This window comes from Pseudochaenichthys georgianus, chromosome 17 (genome assembly GCF_902827115.2).
Source record: "Pseudochaenichthys georgianus chromosome 17, fPseGeo1.2, whole genome shotgun sequence".
Lineage (NCBI taxonomy): Eukaryota > Metazoa > Chordata > Actinopteri > Perciformes > Channichthyidae > Pseudochaenichthys > Pseudochaenichthys georgianus.
Window position 1 is genome coordinate 100,900 of NC_047519.1, and position 14,056 is coordinate 114,955.

A 14,056-nucleotide genomic window follows, 5' to 3' on the forward strand; every position below is an offset into this window, starting at 1 on the left:
TCGGATGGACTGTTAATGGACCATTAGGAGGATGTCCTGATGATACTCAGGACAAAACTTCAATAAATGTAAACAGAACATCAGTTGTGCAACTTGACAAGCTGTGGGAACAGCAATTTAAGACTGACTTTCCCGAATGTGGGAGAGACAACCAGGAACCTTCCAGGGAAGACCAACAGTTCTTGGATCTGGTTTCAAAATCTGCCCACCTAGTCAATGGACATTATTTTATTGGATTACCATTTAGAGAAAAGGAAATATGCATGCCCGACAATAAAGGTGTTGCTGAGCAATGCACTCTGAACCTTAAAAGAAGATTTAAGAGAGATCCTTCCTTACATTCTGATTATACCAACTTTATGTCTGAGATGATATCTAAAGGCCACGCAGAGAAAGTACCGGATCATGTCTTGGAACGTAGAGACGGCAAAAAATGGTATCTACCACATCACGGAGTTTTGCATCCACAAAAGAACAAACTTCGAGTAGTGTTTGACTGTGGAGCAACATTTCGGGGAGTTTCACTAAATTCTCAGCTCTTCCAGGGGCCGGATCTGACTAGTACCTTGCTGGGAGTGTTGTCAAGATTCCGTAAAGATCCTGTTGTCATCACTGCAGACATCGAAGCCATGTTTCACCAAGTGAAAGTTCCAAGTGAAGACCGTGACTTCTTACGGTTCCTCTGGTGGCCTGATGGAGACTGCAGTCAGAACCTGGTGGAATATAGAATGACCGTGCATCTCTTCGGAGCAACCTCATCCCCAAGCTGTGCAAATTTTGCTCTTGGGAAATGCGCTGAAGACAATCTAGAACAGTTCAGCCCTCAAGCCATAAATGCAATTATGAATAACTTTTACGTAGACGACTGCCTCACTTCAACAGCTTCAGAAGAAGAGGCAACAGCCCTTTATCATGAACTACGAGCCATTTGTTCCAAGGGAGGCTTTCTACTAACAAAATGGATAAGTAACAGTCGGCATGTGTTGGCTGCAATACCTGAAATGGAAAGAGCAAAGGAAATAAAAAATCTGGATTTGGACCATGACAATCTTCCAGTGGAGAGAGTACTGGGTGTACAATGGTGCATTCAGTCTGACGTCTTCAAGTTCAAAATCATCTTGAAAGATAGGCCACTCACAAGAAGGGGGATTCTCTCAAGCGTCAGTTCAGTGTATGATCCCCTTGGAATATTGGCACCAGTTGTCCTCACTGCAAAAAAGATCCTGCAAGATTTGTGTAGGAGAAAGCTTGGCTGGGATGACAAATTACCAGAATCTATCTCACAGGAGTGGATGAGTTGGACCCAAGACCTTCATAAACTGGAAGACTTCAAGGTTGACAGAAGCTTCAAACCTACCGACTTTGGAACGGTGTCATCTGCTCAAATGCATCATTTCGCTGACGCTTGCGAAGAGGGTTATGGAACTGTAAGTTACCTGTTTCTGCAGAACAACTCCGGCCATTCACATTGTGGATTCGTAATGGGAAAAGCAAGAGTGGCTCCGTTAAAACCAGCCACTATCCCTCGCATGGAGCTGACTGCCGCTACTATGGCAAGCCGAATAGACACCATGTTAAGAAGGGAGCTACAGATGGAACTATCAGATTCTGTATTTTGGACAGATAGCACTTCCGTACTCAAATACATCAACAACAACACCTCAAGGTTCAGAACTTTTGTGGCCAATAGAGTTTCGGAAATTGCCAAAGTATCAAATGCACTACAGTGGAGATATGTTAACACCATAGACAATCCAGCAGACATGGCTTCACGAGGTTCGACTGTAAAATATTTTCTGAAGAAAGAAAACTGGTTGTCCGGACCTCAGTTTTTACTTCGACCTCAAGATGAGTGGCCCCAAAACCCTGATGGATTGAAAGTAATCTCCCTAAAGGACTCTGAAGTCAGGAGCATAACCGTTAACACTACTCAGATCATGTCCGAGGAAATGGATCCTGTCAACCAATTAATCCATCACTTTTCCTCTTGGAATGGTTTGAAAAAGGCAGTAGCATGGATGCTCAGACTTAAAAGACTGCTTTTGTATCGCAGCAGAAAGAGAAACCAAACAAGTGTTGTTCTTCCTCAACTAATTCCAGATAACATACATCAAAGAGATCTACCACAAAAGGAGAGAGGGAATCTCAACAGGCAAGAAAACAATGGTCTCACAGTTGAAGAACTGGCAAACGCTGAAATAGAGGTAATCTGTTTTTGCCAAAGAAAGAGGTACACCGATGAAATCTCAAATCTGAGAAAAGGGATAAACGTCAAGAGAACCAGCCACCTTCATAAACTCAACCCCATCCTGGAAGATAATGTGTTACGGGTTGGTGGACGACTTAGCCGGGCAGCAATGCCGGAGGATATGAAACATCCTGTCATAGTGGCTAAAGACTTTCACATTGCCGATCTTATTCTGCGAAATGTTCATGAAGAAGTGGGTCATGGTGGTCGCAACCATATGTTATCCCGACTACGCCAACAATATTGGATTCCTGGAGCTACCGTAGCAATAAGAAGAACGTTGTCGAAATGCGTAGTCTGCAGGCGTATAAATGCTACTCCTGGACAACAACAGATGGCGGATTTGCCCCTGGATAGAGTCTCTCCTGATGAACCTCCATTCACATATGTTGGAGTTGATTATTTCGGACCCTTTGGAGTGAAGCGTGGAAGGAGCATTGTGAAACGTTATGGCGTCATTTTCACATGCTTAGCAATAAGAGCAATTCACCTTGAAATGGCATCATCTCTTGACACTGATTCATTCATCAATGCGCTACGGCGCTTTATAGCTAGACGTGGTCAAGTCAAAGAACTCAGATCTGACAATGGCACTAATTTTGTAGGATCCGAACGCGAGTTGAAGGAGGCAATTGAAAGTTGGAATCAAGGTCAGATCCACAATACACTTCTCCAGAAAGGAATTCGTTGGATCTTCCATCCCCCAGCTGGCTCACATCATGGAGGTGTTTGGGAAAGATTAATCAGATCAGTACGAAAGGTTCTCAATTCCACTCTGAATGTACAAAGTCTCGACGAAGAGGGACTTAACACAGTCTTATGTGAAGCAGAAGCTATTCTCAATAGCCGTCCAATCACCAGAGCTTCTACAGATCTAAACGACCTAGAAGCACTGACACCGAATCATCTTTTGCTCCTTAAGACAAGACCATCCCTGCCACCAGGACTGTTTCAAAAGGAAGACATTTACGCTCGCCGCAGGTGGAGACAAGTTCAGTATATGTCAGATTTATTCTGGAAAAGGTGGATTAAAGAATATCTTCCCCTACTTCAAGAACGACAGAAATGGTCAAAAATCAGACGCAACTTCACACCAGGAGACATCGTGATCATTATGGATGACTCAGCGCCTCGGAACTCCTGGCTTACTGGAAAAGTTGCTGAGACCATCGTTGACAAAAAGGGACTCGTGCGTATGCTTCGGATCAAGACCAAGACTGGTTTCCTGAGCAGACCAATTAACAAAGTTAGCCTTCTTCAGGAATCAGAGGACTTTTGCAATGGACTATTTTTGCCTATTTTATTTTGTCTCCTACCCCCTGCACACACACAAACCGAATCATTTTTATTGATACTGATTAGTGAGAAAAGATGATCACTTTTCCAAAAAGACTGCAACATATAAACTCTGAACAAATAATCCAAGAAAGAGATCTGAACGTATATTTTGTGTGTATTGTCATTTATTATAGTAATTATAATTTTGCGAAATGATAATTAGGGGCCGGTATTGTAGGTGCCATAACACTACTTAGCTCAAGTTCATTATTTGTATTATCATTATTATTTACGTCACCTTTATTTTCTTGTTGAGCACTTCCGGTAATTGTCACATGGGTGTGGTTTGGTTATATAAGTCACCTGGTTGATGTCGAGTGCACATGACAGAGGGTGAGCTTGTGCTGTCATTTTTTCTGTTGACCGTTTTTGTCCATAGTTACTATGTTTTGATTTTGTTTATTAACATGGACTTTCTTTTCGAAAACGCGTCACAGTTTAAAGCCAAGTTTAGCGTCTCGGCAACTCAAATGTAACTGGGTATTGAGTCGCCACAACTAATGTCATGCAAACATATTAATATTTGCTTGATTCCAGAGTTGAATTTAGCACAATTGCATACAAACGTTAAGGGATTTTAAGATTCTGAAGTCTTCGTTCTAAATAGAAAATAGCATGGATAATTTACAAAGGCTTTAAAAACACAGCAGGAGCCCAAGACAATTATAAAACTTGTCATTATTTCAGTACAGTTCAATTGGTTTTATTTTCATAAACGGTTATCAACCGTTAGTGCCAAAGCAGTAGGCTATAATATATGAATTACTGCTGTATAGACTACAACCACTACTTGTTTAGCTAGCATAAACTCAACAAAGCTAGCGTGAGCTGGCTAACTGACGTTATTTTGCCGCTAAACTGCACGATATAAAACGGTGGTCTTCAATGCGGATTTAATCCTCAATCACAATAATAATATTCAAAGTAATACTGGGCAAGTAATGGGCCAAAATGTACCGTTGATTGATGCGCCATGTCAGCGGACTGGTAGCGACACGAACCGTTATCCCCGCAGTCTCCAGTCACACGAGCCTCGTCGTTCTGATAGCTCCGCCCCTTCGCTCCAACCCCCCTCCCTCGCCACATCTACAGGTGAAAATTACTTTTGCGACACATTTATCGCAAGAAGTGTAGCAAAAGTCAAGACCGCAGATTCGTCGATTTATACTGCCACAGAGCAGATTCGTCAAGTTGTAATGACTGATTTGAGAGGTTGTAATAAATAAAGTTGCAGTTTAATGGAAAATATATTTTAAAAATGTGTATTTTTCTGCAAGTGAACATTTCATCTCTAAGTTCATTTTTTTTCTACAAGCTACACAACTTTTTTTTTTCTTCTGTGACTTCAAATTTGGTTCACAGTTACGTGGATATTTTTTACAAGTGTAAATCTGGTTCACAGTTACGTGGATATTTTATTCAAGTGTACATTTGGTTCACAGTTACGTGGATATTTTATACAAGTGTAAATGTATGCACACAAGCACAGATTTTTTTTCTGCAAGTGCTCACATCAGGTTTTCACGCTCTCGCATTTTGCACCATATCTACCTTCATACTCACACACACACACTCTCTCAGCGGCGAAACTGTGACGCGCTGGGGGGGGGGTGCTCGTGGAGCCTCGCAGCGGCGAAACTGTGGCGTGCTTACACTGTAGGTGCGCCACGTTTGGGGGTACGGGGGGGAGCCTCGCAAATGGGGGTGCTGCAACCCCCCCAGCACCCCCCCTTCCCGCGTCCATGGTGCTCAGGCTGAGTTCAGGCTGAGTTTCGCAATGTGTCGCTGTCCCGCAGACCCCACGCAGCAACCAGGAAACGACACCAGTAATCCAGCTCACACTGTCCGCTCCTCGCAGCAGCGAGCCGCGCAACGTCCCGCCCACACGGCACCCAGACCCCACGCAGCATTCTCGTCTGTTTGTCATTACTGGTGTCATTTTCTGGTTGCTAACGCCACTGTAACACATAATCACTGATGACCAGATGTAACGGTGGTGGACTCATCAGAACAGAGTGGGTGAGCTGACCAATCAGAGCACAATGGGCTCATAGGGAGGGGGGGGGCAGGAGCTCCAACAAGCCGTGTAGGACAGAGAGTGAATACACATACTAAGAGATGCTATGGGAAACCAATGTGAGTTTGGAACATTGAACAATGTAAATCTATTCTAGTAGACCTCAACAACGGAATTATGATCAGTAGAAATGGCCATGACACGGGACCTTTAAAGTACCAAAACTAAAAGCACTCATGCAGAATGGAAATTTTCAGAATAATTTATGTATCTATATTATATATTTATGTAACATCTATAGTATATAACTATTTATTCTATAACTGAATCATAGTTAGTAATCCATTTAATTTCGCAGCTGGTATAGGTGGAGCTTACTTTAAGGACTTGTTTTACGTAAAAAGGTATCTAAATCCATAATAGTGACCATAATTCAATAGGTTTATATTTATCGTACTATATGTAATATTTATTAACAGTACCTAATATTTTGACATAAAAGTAGAGAAGTGAAGAGTACAATATAAGCTTTCAAATTGCAGTAGGGTAGAAATATGAATGAGATTAATGGAAATACCCAAGTAAAAATGACTAAGTATCTCAGTATTGTAAGTAAGTACACAACTAGTACTTCCAATACTGGTTGTCGAGCACAGTGAGTTATTGAAACATTTATCATTAATACAAATGTAATTTCCCTCAGAGGAGTTTCCTGAGATCCTGAGAGGTTCCATCAGGCAGGATCACGATGGACGTTTTTATGAAGACTTTTACAGGTAACCATAGCAACTATACACACATTTGATGAAATAACTTAAGGTGATCCAAGGTACATATTAGAGGATGCAGATCATGGTGTGCTTCACTGTTTTGTGCTCAGGGTGGTGGCTCAGAACGAGAGGCGTGATGAGTGGACGTCCCTGCTGGTCACCATCAAGAAGCTCTTCATCCAGTATCCTGTGCTGGTGCGGCTGAAGGAAGAAGGTAGTGGATCTGTCCAGTGTTCAGCTGACTGAAGGTCAGCTGCCTTTTGTAACCAAACTCCTGCTTTGTGTGTCTTCTTTATTTACTCTCATTCCAGATGGTTTTCCTGTCGGTTACAACTCCACTGCTGCTCAAGGAAACTACCTGGAGGCCATCAACCTTTCCTTCAATGGTGAGTGGTCCAATTCCAGAACATGTCTGATCCCAGAAAAAGAGGAGGTGTTTAATGTGGGCATATAACTGTAACACCTTTTATATAGATATTTGACTGTATGTCCTCATCTGAGAGACAGTGGCTAGGTGACTTATTCTAAATTGTGTTAGTGATCAAACCGAGTTGTTAGGGTGACAATCAGACGGAAATGCTATTGTGACTCGTTCATTATTTAAATCTGTTATTCTATAAAGTTCCTCAGTTGGAATTGCTGAAAAAAACATTTCTGTGACCGAGCTGTGTTCATGCCGAGTGACAGCTGTTTCCTATCCAATATTGTGTTTTTACTTTTTAGGATAGGATTCTTTTATTATAGATATATAGGAAAATGTATATAACATGACCATCCTGTCACGTTGTCAGATGTACACGACATGTGGTCAAAGTGATTCATGATCATTATATTATCTTTAGAAAATCAATAAAATATCCTTAAGCTACTTTCAATATCGTCTCTCTTTAAGGAAATTAATTATATTAATTAATTATATTTGTAATACAAAAGCAGAAAAGTGTACATAAGCATCTTTTTAAGAGAAGATGGATAATTTACAAGATAATAAAATATGTGTTATAACATGATATTATATTGATTTTTTTAGTCACACCACTATATAAACCCCTGAATGTGAACGTTTGATGCACGGCTGAGCCTCAGGCTGGTTATTAGACTTCCTCCATGGACCAATGAATGCCTTCCTTTGGGTCCATGTTAGGAGTCCTCAGGAAAGACAGATATTCTTGTCTGCCTGTATTCCGTGAATAAAGAATAATGTAACTGAATTCTTCTATACATTTTGGGGAACATAGCCTTGCATGGAATATTTAATTTAAAGAAGTTCCTGACCCATCAGGAAGTTACAAAGAAAACTCTTATTAAATCAAATAAACAGGTAGTACTTACGGTACTCATTCTCTGCGTGAGTTCCAAAGTGTATCCAAAAGTGGACATCTTGAAAAGTTCTTCTTTTTGGAAGGATACATCCAGATAGGTCAGCGTCTGTCACTTGTTACTAACTGATAAAGATTAGAAAGCTGACACTGACCATGTCTCCGCAGTGTTTGACAAGCACTACATCAACCGTAACTTTGACCGCACCGGCCAGATGTCGGTGGTCATCACGCCGGGGGTGGGGGTGTTCGAAGTGGACCGTCTGCTTATGATTCTCACCAAGCAGCGTATGATTGACAATGGTGAGTGATTACACTTTCACGTGCCCAACACATGGTTTGTATCCTCACGGTACTTTGCTTTGAATAGACACGTCAGATAAATATAATGTCATATATTGCAAGGTGATTTCTCCCTCTTTAGGTATCGGGGTGGACTTGGTGTGTATGGGCGAGCAGCCATTACACGCTGTACCGTTATTCAAGGTAATACACTCAGACTGTAGATGCTTAGGTCATACACACACGTCAGGTCAGCAGTTTCTGGACCGAATGAAGGTAAGAGGGTTATGATGGAGGAATAGTTAGTGTTGCTGAAATGAGATGGTACTTCTCCACCCTCATTGGTAATAATGCGATAATAGAAAGACCTGTCAATACACCAATCCAGTTCAGCAGCAATAAGTACTCAGATATTTACTAAAGTTAAAGTAGCAATACTATGGTTTAAAAATAAATTCCTGTATCCAATATTGTATTAAAGAAAAGTATAAAAGTATCAGCATCAAAATATTCTTAAAGTACCAAAAGTACTCATCATGCAGAATTTTACAATAATATATATTAAATAATTGTTGTATAATTATTGATGCATCAGTATGTTCATCACTTAAATATTGTATTTGGTTTACTTTAAATACTGCTGGGTTGATAAACCTAAAACCTGTAAAGTAGCTATTGATTAAAGTTGCGAAATATATGCACTGGAGTAAAAGTGTAAAATAGCATTATGCAAAAATACTCAATTTCTCAAAAGTACAAGTAGCTCAGATTTGTACATAAGTACAGTAATTGAGTATATGTACTTAATTACATTTCACCACTGGCTCCATTCAGATGGCGTGTATATTGCATACAAGTGGTTAGTAGATCAATGTAATACATGGTAGGTGTTGTAATACAAGATTGAATATTGATTGGGCTTTAGTCATGTTAAGGTTGAGATCTTTAAAGCATAGGGCAACAGCTGTCTGACAAAACTCATACACATGGAAGTGAAACAGGCTTTGATTGCTCTCATCATTCCTCCTGTTCATACTGGACACCTGCCTGAGCAGTATTGAGTCAGAGACTTTGTTTCTGTTGCATTGGATGTTATACCTGTTGCTTTCTGATGTTCCTCCTCTCTGTAGCTGCACAACAGGACGGCACCTGGAGACTCTCGGGTTGGAGACGACTACAACCTTCCTCACTGGATCAACCACAGGTTAAACATTCAACTGATAAATAAGTATACATTTTCATTCTATGCAAAGCTGATAACTTGCATCGTTTTCTTCCACACCTGCAGCTTCTACACCTCCAAAAGTCAGAACTCTTGCAGCTCCTTTACTCCTCGAATCAAACTGGCCGGACGCAAGGTGATCACGGACTGTTGAGTGACTTTAACAAATTGAAAAAGTAATTTTTTGCATGTTTTGACATTAAATCTACATTTCTTGTAGCTTCATGCTGAGAAATTCAAGAGCAGCAAGGAACACAGTAAGTTACAACCCGTTGCCTCTCTGAGCTCTGTCTAATCTCTGGAATGCCAGGGGTGGCCTGTTTCTCCACTGTCAAATATATCTCAGCATCTCCTGGATTATTTAGATATTCATTGTTGTCATTATATAATTGCCTCTGACATTGGTTATCTCCTGACTTTCCTCAAGTGCCACAATGAGGTTGATTTGTGCAATGGCTTTCCAGTTGATGGAAGGATTGCTATAAACAGGGAGCCTTGGATCCACCTAATGATGCTAAACCTCTTCCAGCTCTCTGCGCTCCCAAGGACTCTGAGAACAGCCTCCCTATTCAGGTGGACTACGACGCCCATGATGCTCAGGTGTTCAGACTGCCTGGCCCTTCACGAATTCAGAGGAGCACCAACTTCAGGTACCTTACTACACTAAACTAGTTTTAGTTCAGGGGTGGGGAACCTCCGGCCCCCGGGCCGTATATACGGCCCGCGAGACCATTTGGTACGGCCCCCGAGGTAATTTATAAACACACGCAAAAGAATTAAAGAAATCTAGTCCGCAAAAGAATTAAACAAGCAAGTTTTTCCTGGCCACGGTCAGGGTCCTTGAACACAACACGAGCCTAACGTGTCATCACGTGGTATATGTCTCGTCTGACAGGGGTGCAGTCCTGACAGAGGGCACCAGAACGCCGCTCCGGGACTTCCAAAAATGGCAGTACCCATGAGGAGCCGTACACATGCCGCAGTTTCTGCGTGGCTGTGTCTTAGTTGAGAGCCCAGTGGCATCTGCTCATCCGTCACACTGATCAGACAGTCAATAACTGTGTTGTTATATGCTATACATCTTGAGTCTTCCCCGACGTGGAGTTTTATTTTAATTTGAAAAGCATTCTTCAATTGAACACACCAAAAACAAAACCAGTACTATTTAGTCTGTTGGCTCTACATCTTGATATGAATACATCAAAATGGCTTTGGGTTGGGAACAATCCTCCATATAACACGAGAGAACCTTCACCTCAGGAACTCTTCTACTGACGCCGCTAGGTTCCAAGCACTGTCAATCAGAAGTGACAACATGTTAATGTATGGGGAATATGCATCAGGGAACTGGCATGCTATTAGAGTTATCCTTGTGGACCTCCAACCCTGGTGACCAATGACTGTGTCTTCCAGAATGGGTCGAGACAGAGAGGCGAGTGGGACCAGTGGGAGGAAGAGCTGGGGCTCGGTGGAGGTCGGTGCGAGCATCGGAGTGTCGCCTCCTGTTCGCTCCGCGGGGCCGGAGGAGCAGCGCAGTCTGGCCTCTGACGACAGCCTGGGCCCCGTGTCCAACATGCTGCTCATCCCCCGCATGCCCCTTGTCCAGTACGAGGTCAGCAGCTCCCTGGGATACACCAGCACCAGAGGTAACTGATTCACATCCAAGAGGGACAGATTGGAGGTATGAGGTACTGATCCAGGGTCAGTGTGTTATCTGTGGTAAATGACTCCCACCTTGGAGAAGCAGCCAGGCATACCACACTCGTTTAAAGGAATGTATATTTTATAATATTCCTTATATTTTCATCACTCTACCTTGCCTTTTAGAAAGCTCAATTAAAGCTGGTATAGTCATCCATGCTCTTATAGGACATCTTTGACACAAGCAGTCATTTGAACTTGCTAAACATGGGTATTGCTGATCAACCACTGACTCGTAAGTTTGTTTGTGTTATTGTGTGACTTCCAACTAACCCCTTTATGTCACCAGTCACACAGAAACATCAACTAATCGATCAAGGCAAAGGTCAACCAGAGACGTCTTTAGTCATCTTCAAAGGAGATGATGTTAACGCCTCGAGTCCCCTGGAGGCGAGGGCTGGCCAGATCAAATATCAAAATATAGAGTAAACTGATGTTGAATATTTTTGGTGGAAAAAAACACGTTTATCTGCTTTCCCTGTTAAACAAGTGTTATTGTTCCAAGTGCCTCACACAGCAACACTGTCCTGCACTCCACGTGTTCCTCCACTCCATCGTCCCTTTCTGCCGTGTTGTCCAGAGTTGCTGGAGAAGATGATGGACTCACAGCGGGACTCCAGCGCCCCGGGCAGGTTCACCGTGGGAAGTGCTGAGTCCACCCTGCACATCCGCCCCGGAGGGTACACCCCCCAAAGAGCACTCATTAACCCCTTCACGCCGTCCAGGATGCCCATGAAGCTCACCTCCAACCGGCGGCGCTGGATGCACACCTTCCCTGTCGGTGAGACACACACACACACACACACACACACACACACACACACACACACACACACACACACACACACACGTGTATTAAAAAATATAATTTCTGATCATTTCAATGAACTTATTTTTGGAAACGTCCTTCCCCTTTAACTCAAGGCATCACATTACTTTGGGATGAGTAAGAAGTAAATGAATGCAGTAACGCTGGTATGTATCCAAACATCAGACTGTGAGTGTTGTTCTGCAGGTCCTTCTGGAGAGGCCATCCAGATCCATCACCAGACCAGACAGAACATGGCTGAGCTGCAGGGCAGTCAGCAGAGAGACTCCGCCCACACCTCCGCTGAGCTGCTGGAGCTGGCCTATCACGAGGCCACTGGAAGGTTAGCCCCACCTTCCACGAGGAACAAGCACTTGCTTTTGTAAATAAATGCATCTTAAAGCACAAGAAGAAGAAGAAGAGTCTGATTATTTGTCACACATACAGCACACGGTGAAATGTGTCCTCTGCTTTGAACCCATCCTTGTACCAGGAGCAGTCACAGACAGGGACATGAATGCTTATTATTTCCCTGTATATTCTAGGCGGACAGTCTCTAGGCATGCAGGAGAGAACGGCCTTTACATCGGTGGAGGGATGGAGGAGTGCACCGGGAGTCCAGAGAGCACCAACAGCGGTGATGCGTCTGCTCACAGACAACATGCTTTACGTGCAGTGATAAAAGAACACCAGACCTGTAGCAAGGATTTGTTTTTGAGTAGATGTTGAGACACACTATTGCACTGGGTTATAAGTTCCTTATCATTCCACCTTATCCTTTCCAAATGAGCATTGAGCCATGTTCAGCTGGAAGTCATTTAAAGAGCTGCAACAGTTAGTCAATGAATTGGTAGGATATAAATAATTGCCCACCATTTTGAAAACCAAAAGTGCCATAAAGGAAACGTACAGGTTCCAGCTTCTCAAACGTGAGGAGTTGCTGCTCTTCTGTCTTGTATATGACAGTAAATCAAGTTGGGTTTAAAACTACACTCTATGGTTTAGAATATTGCACAACATAACAAATGTTTTTACACATTCCTTTGGACTATGGGAACCTGCTATATTCTTATTGAAATTGAAAACAATTGTCAGATTACTTATATTATATATACATATATTATTTGTTGGTTGCACCCTCTAAAATATTGTTCCTGTCTTTCTATATGTTTAATTGTGATCTCTGTACAGGAACCATAAACAATCGCGGCTCCACATTTGAAGACGTTTCCCTCAACGGTGCCGATCCAAGTGAGTCCATCTCGTCCCTATGCAAACAAAAACATAAATTCTAAGTATGTAAAGAAACCTCAGGATCGGGTTGTGATTCATAATCAGCATACTGATAAGGGCAGATAACCTTTGGGGGTGTCCTTGACCTGTGAGGGTCCTTCAGGCGTGGCAGGCAGGTTTCTGTGGGCGTCTGTCTCCAGGGGTCTCAGGTATAAACAACTACAGGTCATGTGGCTCGGGTTCCCCCTCCTCCTCCTCCTCCCCCTCCCCCTCCTCCTCCCCCTCCTCCTCCTCCTCCCCCTCCTCCTCCTCCCCCTCCTCCTCCTCCTCCTCCTCCTCCTCCTCCTCCTCCTCCCCTCCCTCCTCCTCCTCCTCCTCCCCCTCCCCCTCCTCCTCCTCCTCCTCCTCCTCCTCCCCTCCCCTCCCCCTCCTCCTCCTCCTCCTCCTCCCCTCCCCCTCCTCCTCCTCCTCCTCCTCCTCCTCCTCCTCCTCCTCCCCCTCCCCCTCCCCCTCCTCCTCCTCCTCCTCCTCCTCCCTCCTCCCCTCCTCCTCCTCCTCCTCCTCCCTCTGTCACCTCTCTTTCTCTTTCCTTCCTCTTTCTCTGGGCCTTCTGTTGATCTCAAGTCTCATGATGAATATGACCATGTCTACACCCCTTTAATGAATGAGCATCACCCCTCCCTGTGATCTGTGTGCACTCACAGGCCTGGTGTGCACATATCGCTCCTGCATGGCACTTTCTCTTCATTGATTGTCAGTTGGACCTTCTGTTAAAAAGGTCTGTCTTGCACACCATGTTTAGGAGCTGGCTCGCCAGCTGTACGTCTGCATGATGTGATTCTCTTCTTCAATTCACTATACAGGTTACACCTTTCCTGAGATCTTGACACATTGTGGGAGACATTTATGTGAACTGTTAGCATGTCATATTGTCTTGTTAGCTTATATCCTGCTGTAGTGGTGGTTAGATGCACAGGTAGGTATACATAGGGGCATTGTTGATATGTAGAGGGGACGCACTCAGTTCTAACACATTTGTACACATCCCAATGTCCTTTCCTGGTTGCCCTTGCAGGGATGGTACACGGACACATGGCAGAATGTCCAGTATGCATATC

The 14,056-nt window shown here is 43.3% G+C and overlaps 1 protein-coding gene across 6 annotated transcripts in view; it reads left to right on the forward strand.

Moving 5' to 3' along the window:
- The window catches only part of depdc5 (DEP domain containing 5, GATOR1 subcomplex subunit), a 74,265-nt gene that overhangs the window by 13,232 nt on the left and 46,977 nt on the right, over positions 1-14,056 (forward strand). For all 6 annotated transcript variants that reach the window (XM_034103696.1, XM_034103699.1, XM_034103700.1 and 3 more), the window contains 14 exons: positions 6,307-6,379; positions 6,484-6,587; positions 6,685-6,759; positions 7,861-7,995; positions 8,117-8,178; positions 9,105-9,178; positions 9,263-9,332; positions 9,417-9,453; positions 9,726-9,846; positions 10,610-10,842; positions 11,478-11,678; positions 11,913-12,048; positions 12,251-12,342; positions 12,897-12,956. In XM_034103696.1, the coding sequence (XP_033959587.1) occupies positions 6,307-6,379; positions 6,484-6,587; positions 6,685-6,759; positions 7,861-7,995; positions 8,117-8,178; positions 9,105-9,178; positions 9,263-9,332; positions 9,417-9,453; positions 9,726-9,846; positions 10,610-10,842; positions 11,478-11,678; positions 11,913-12,048; positions 12,251-12,342; positions 12,897-12,956 (1,473 nt within the window). The remainder of the gene's footprint in view (positions 1-6,306; positions 6,380-6,483; positions 6,588-6,684; positions 6,760-7,860; positions 7,996-8,116; positions 8,179-9,104; positions 9,179-9,262; positions 9,333-9,416; positions 9,454-9,725; positions 9,847-10,609; positions 10,843-11,477; positions 11,679-11,912; positions 12,049-12,250; positions 12,343-12,896; positions 12,957-14,056) is intronic.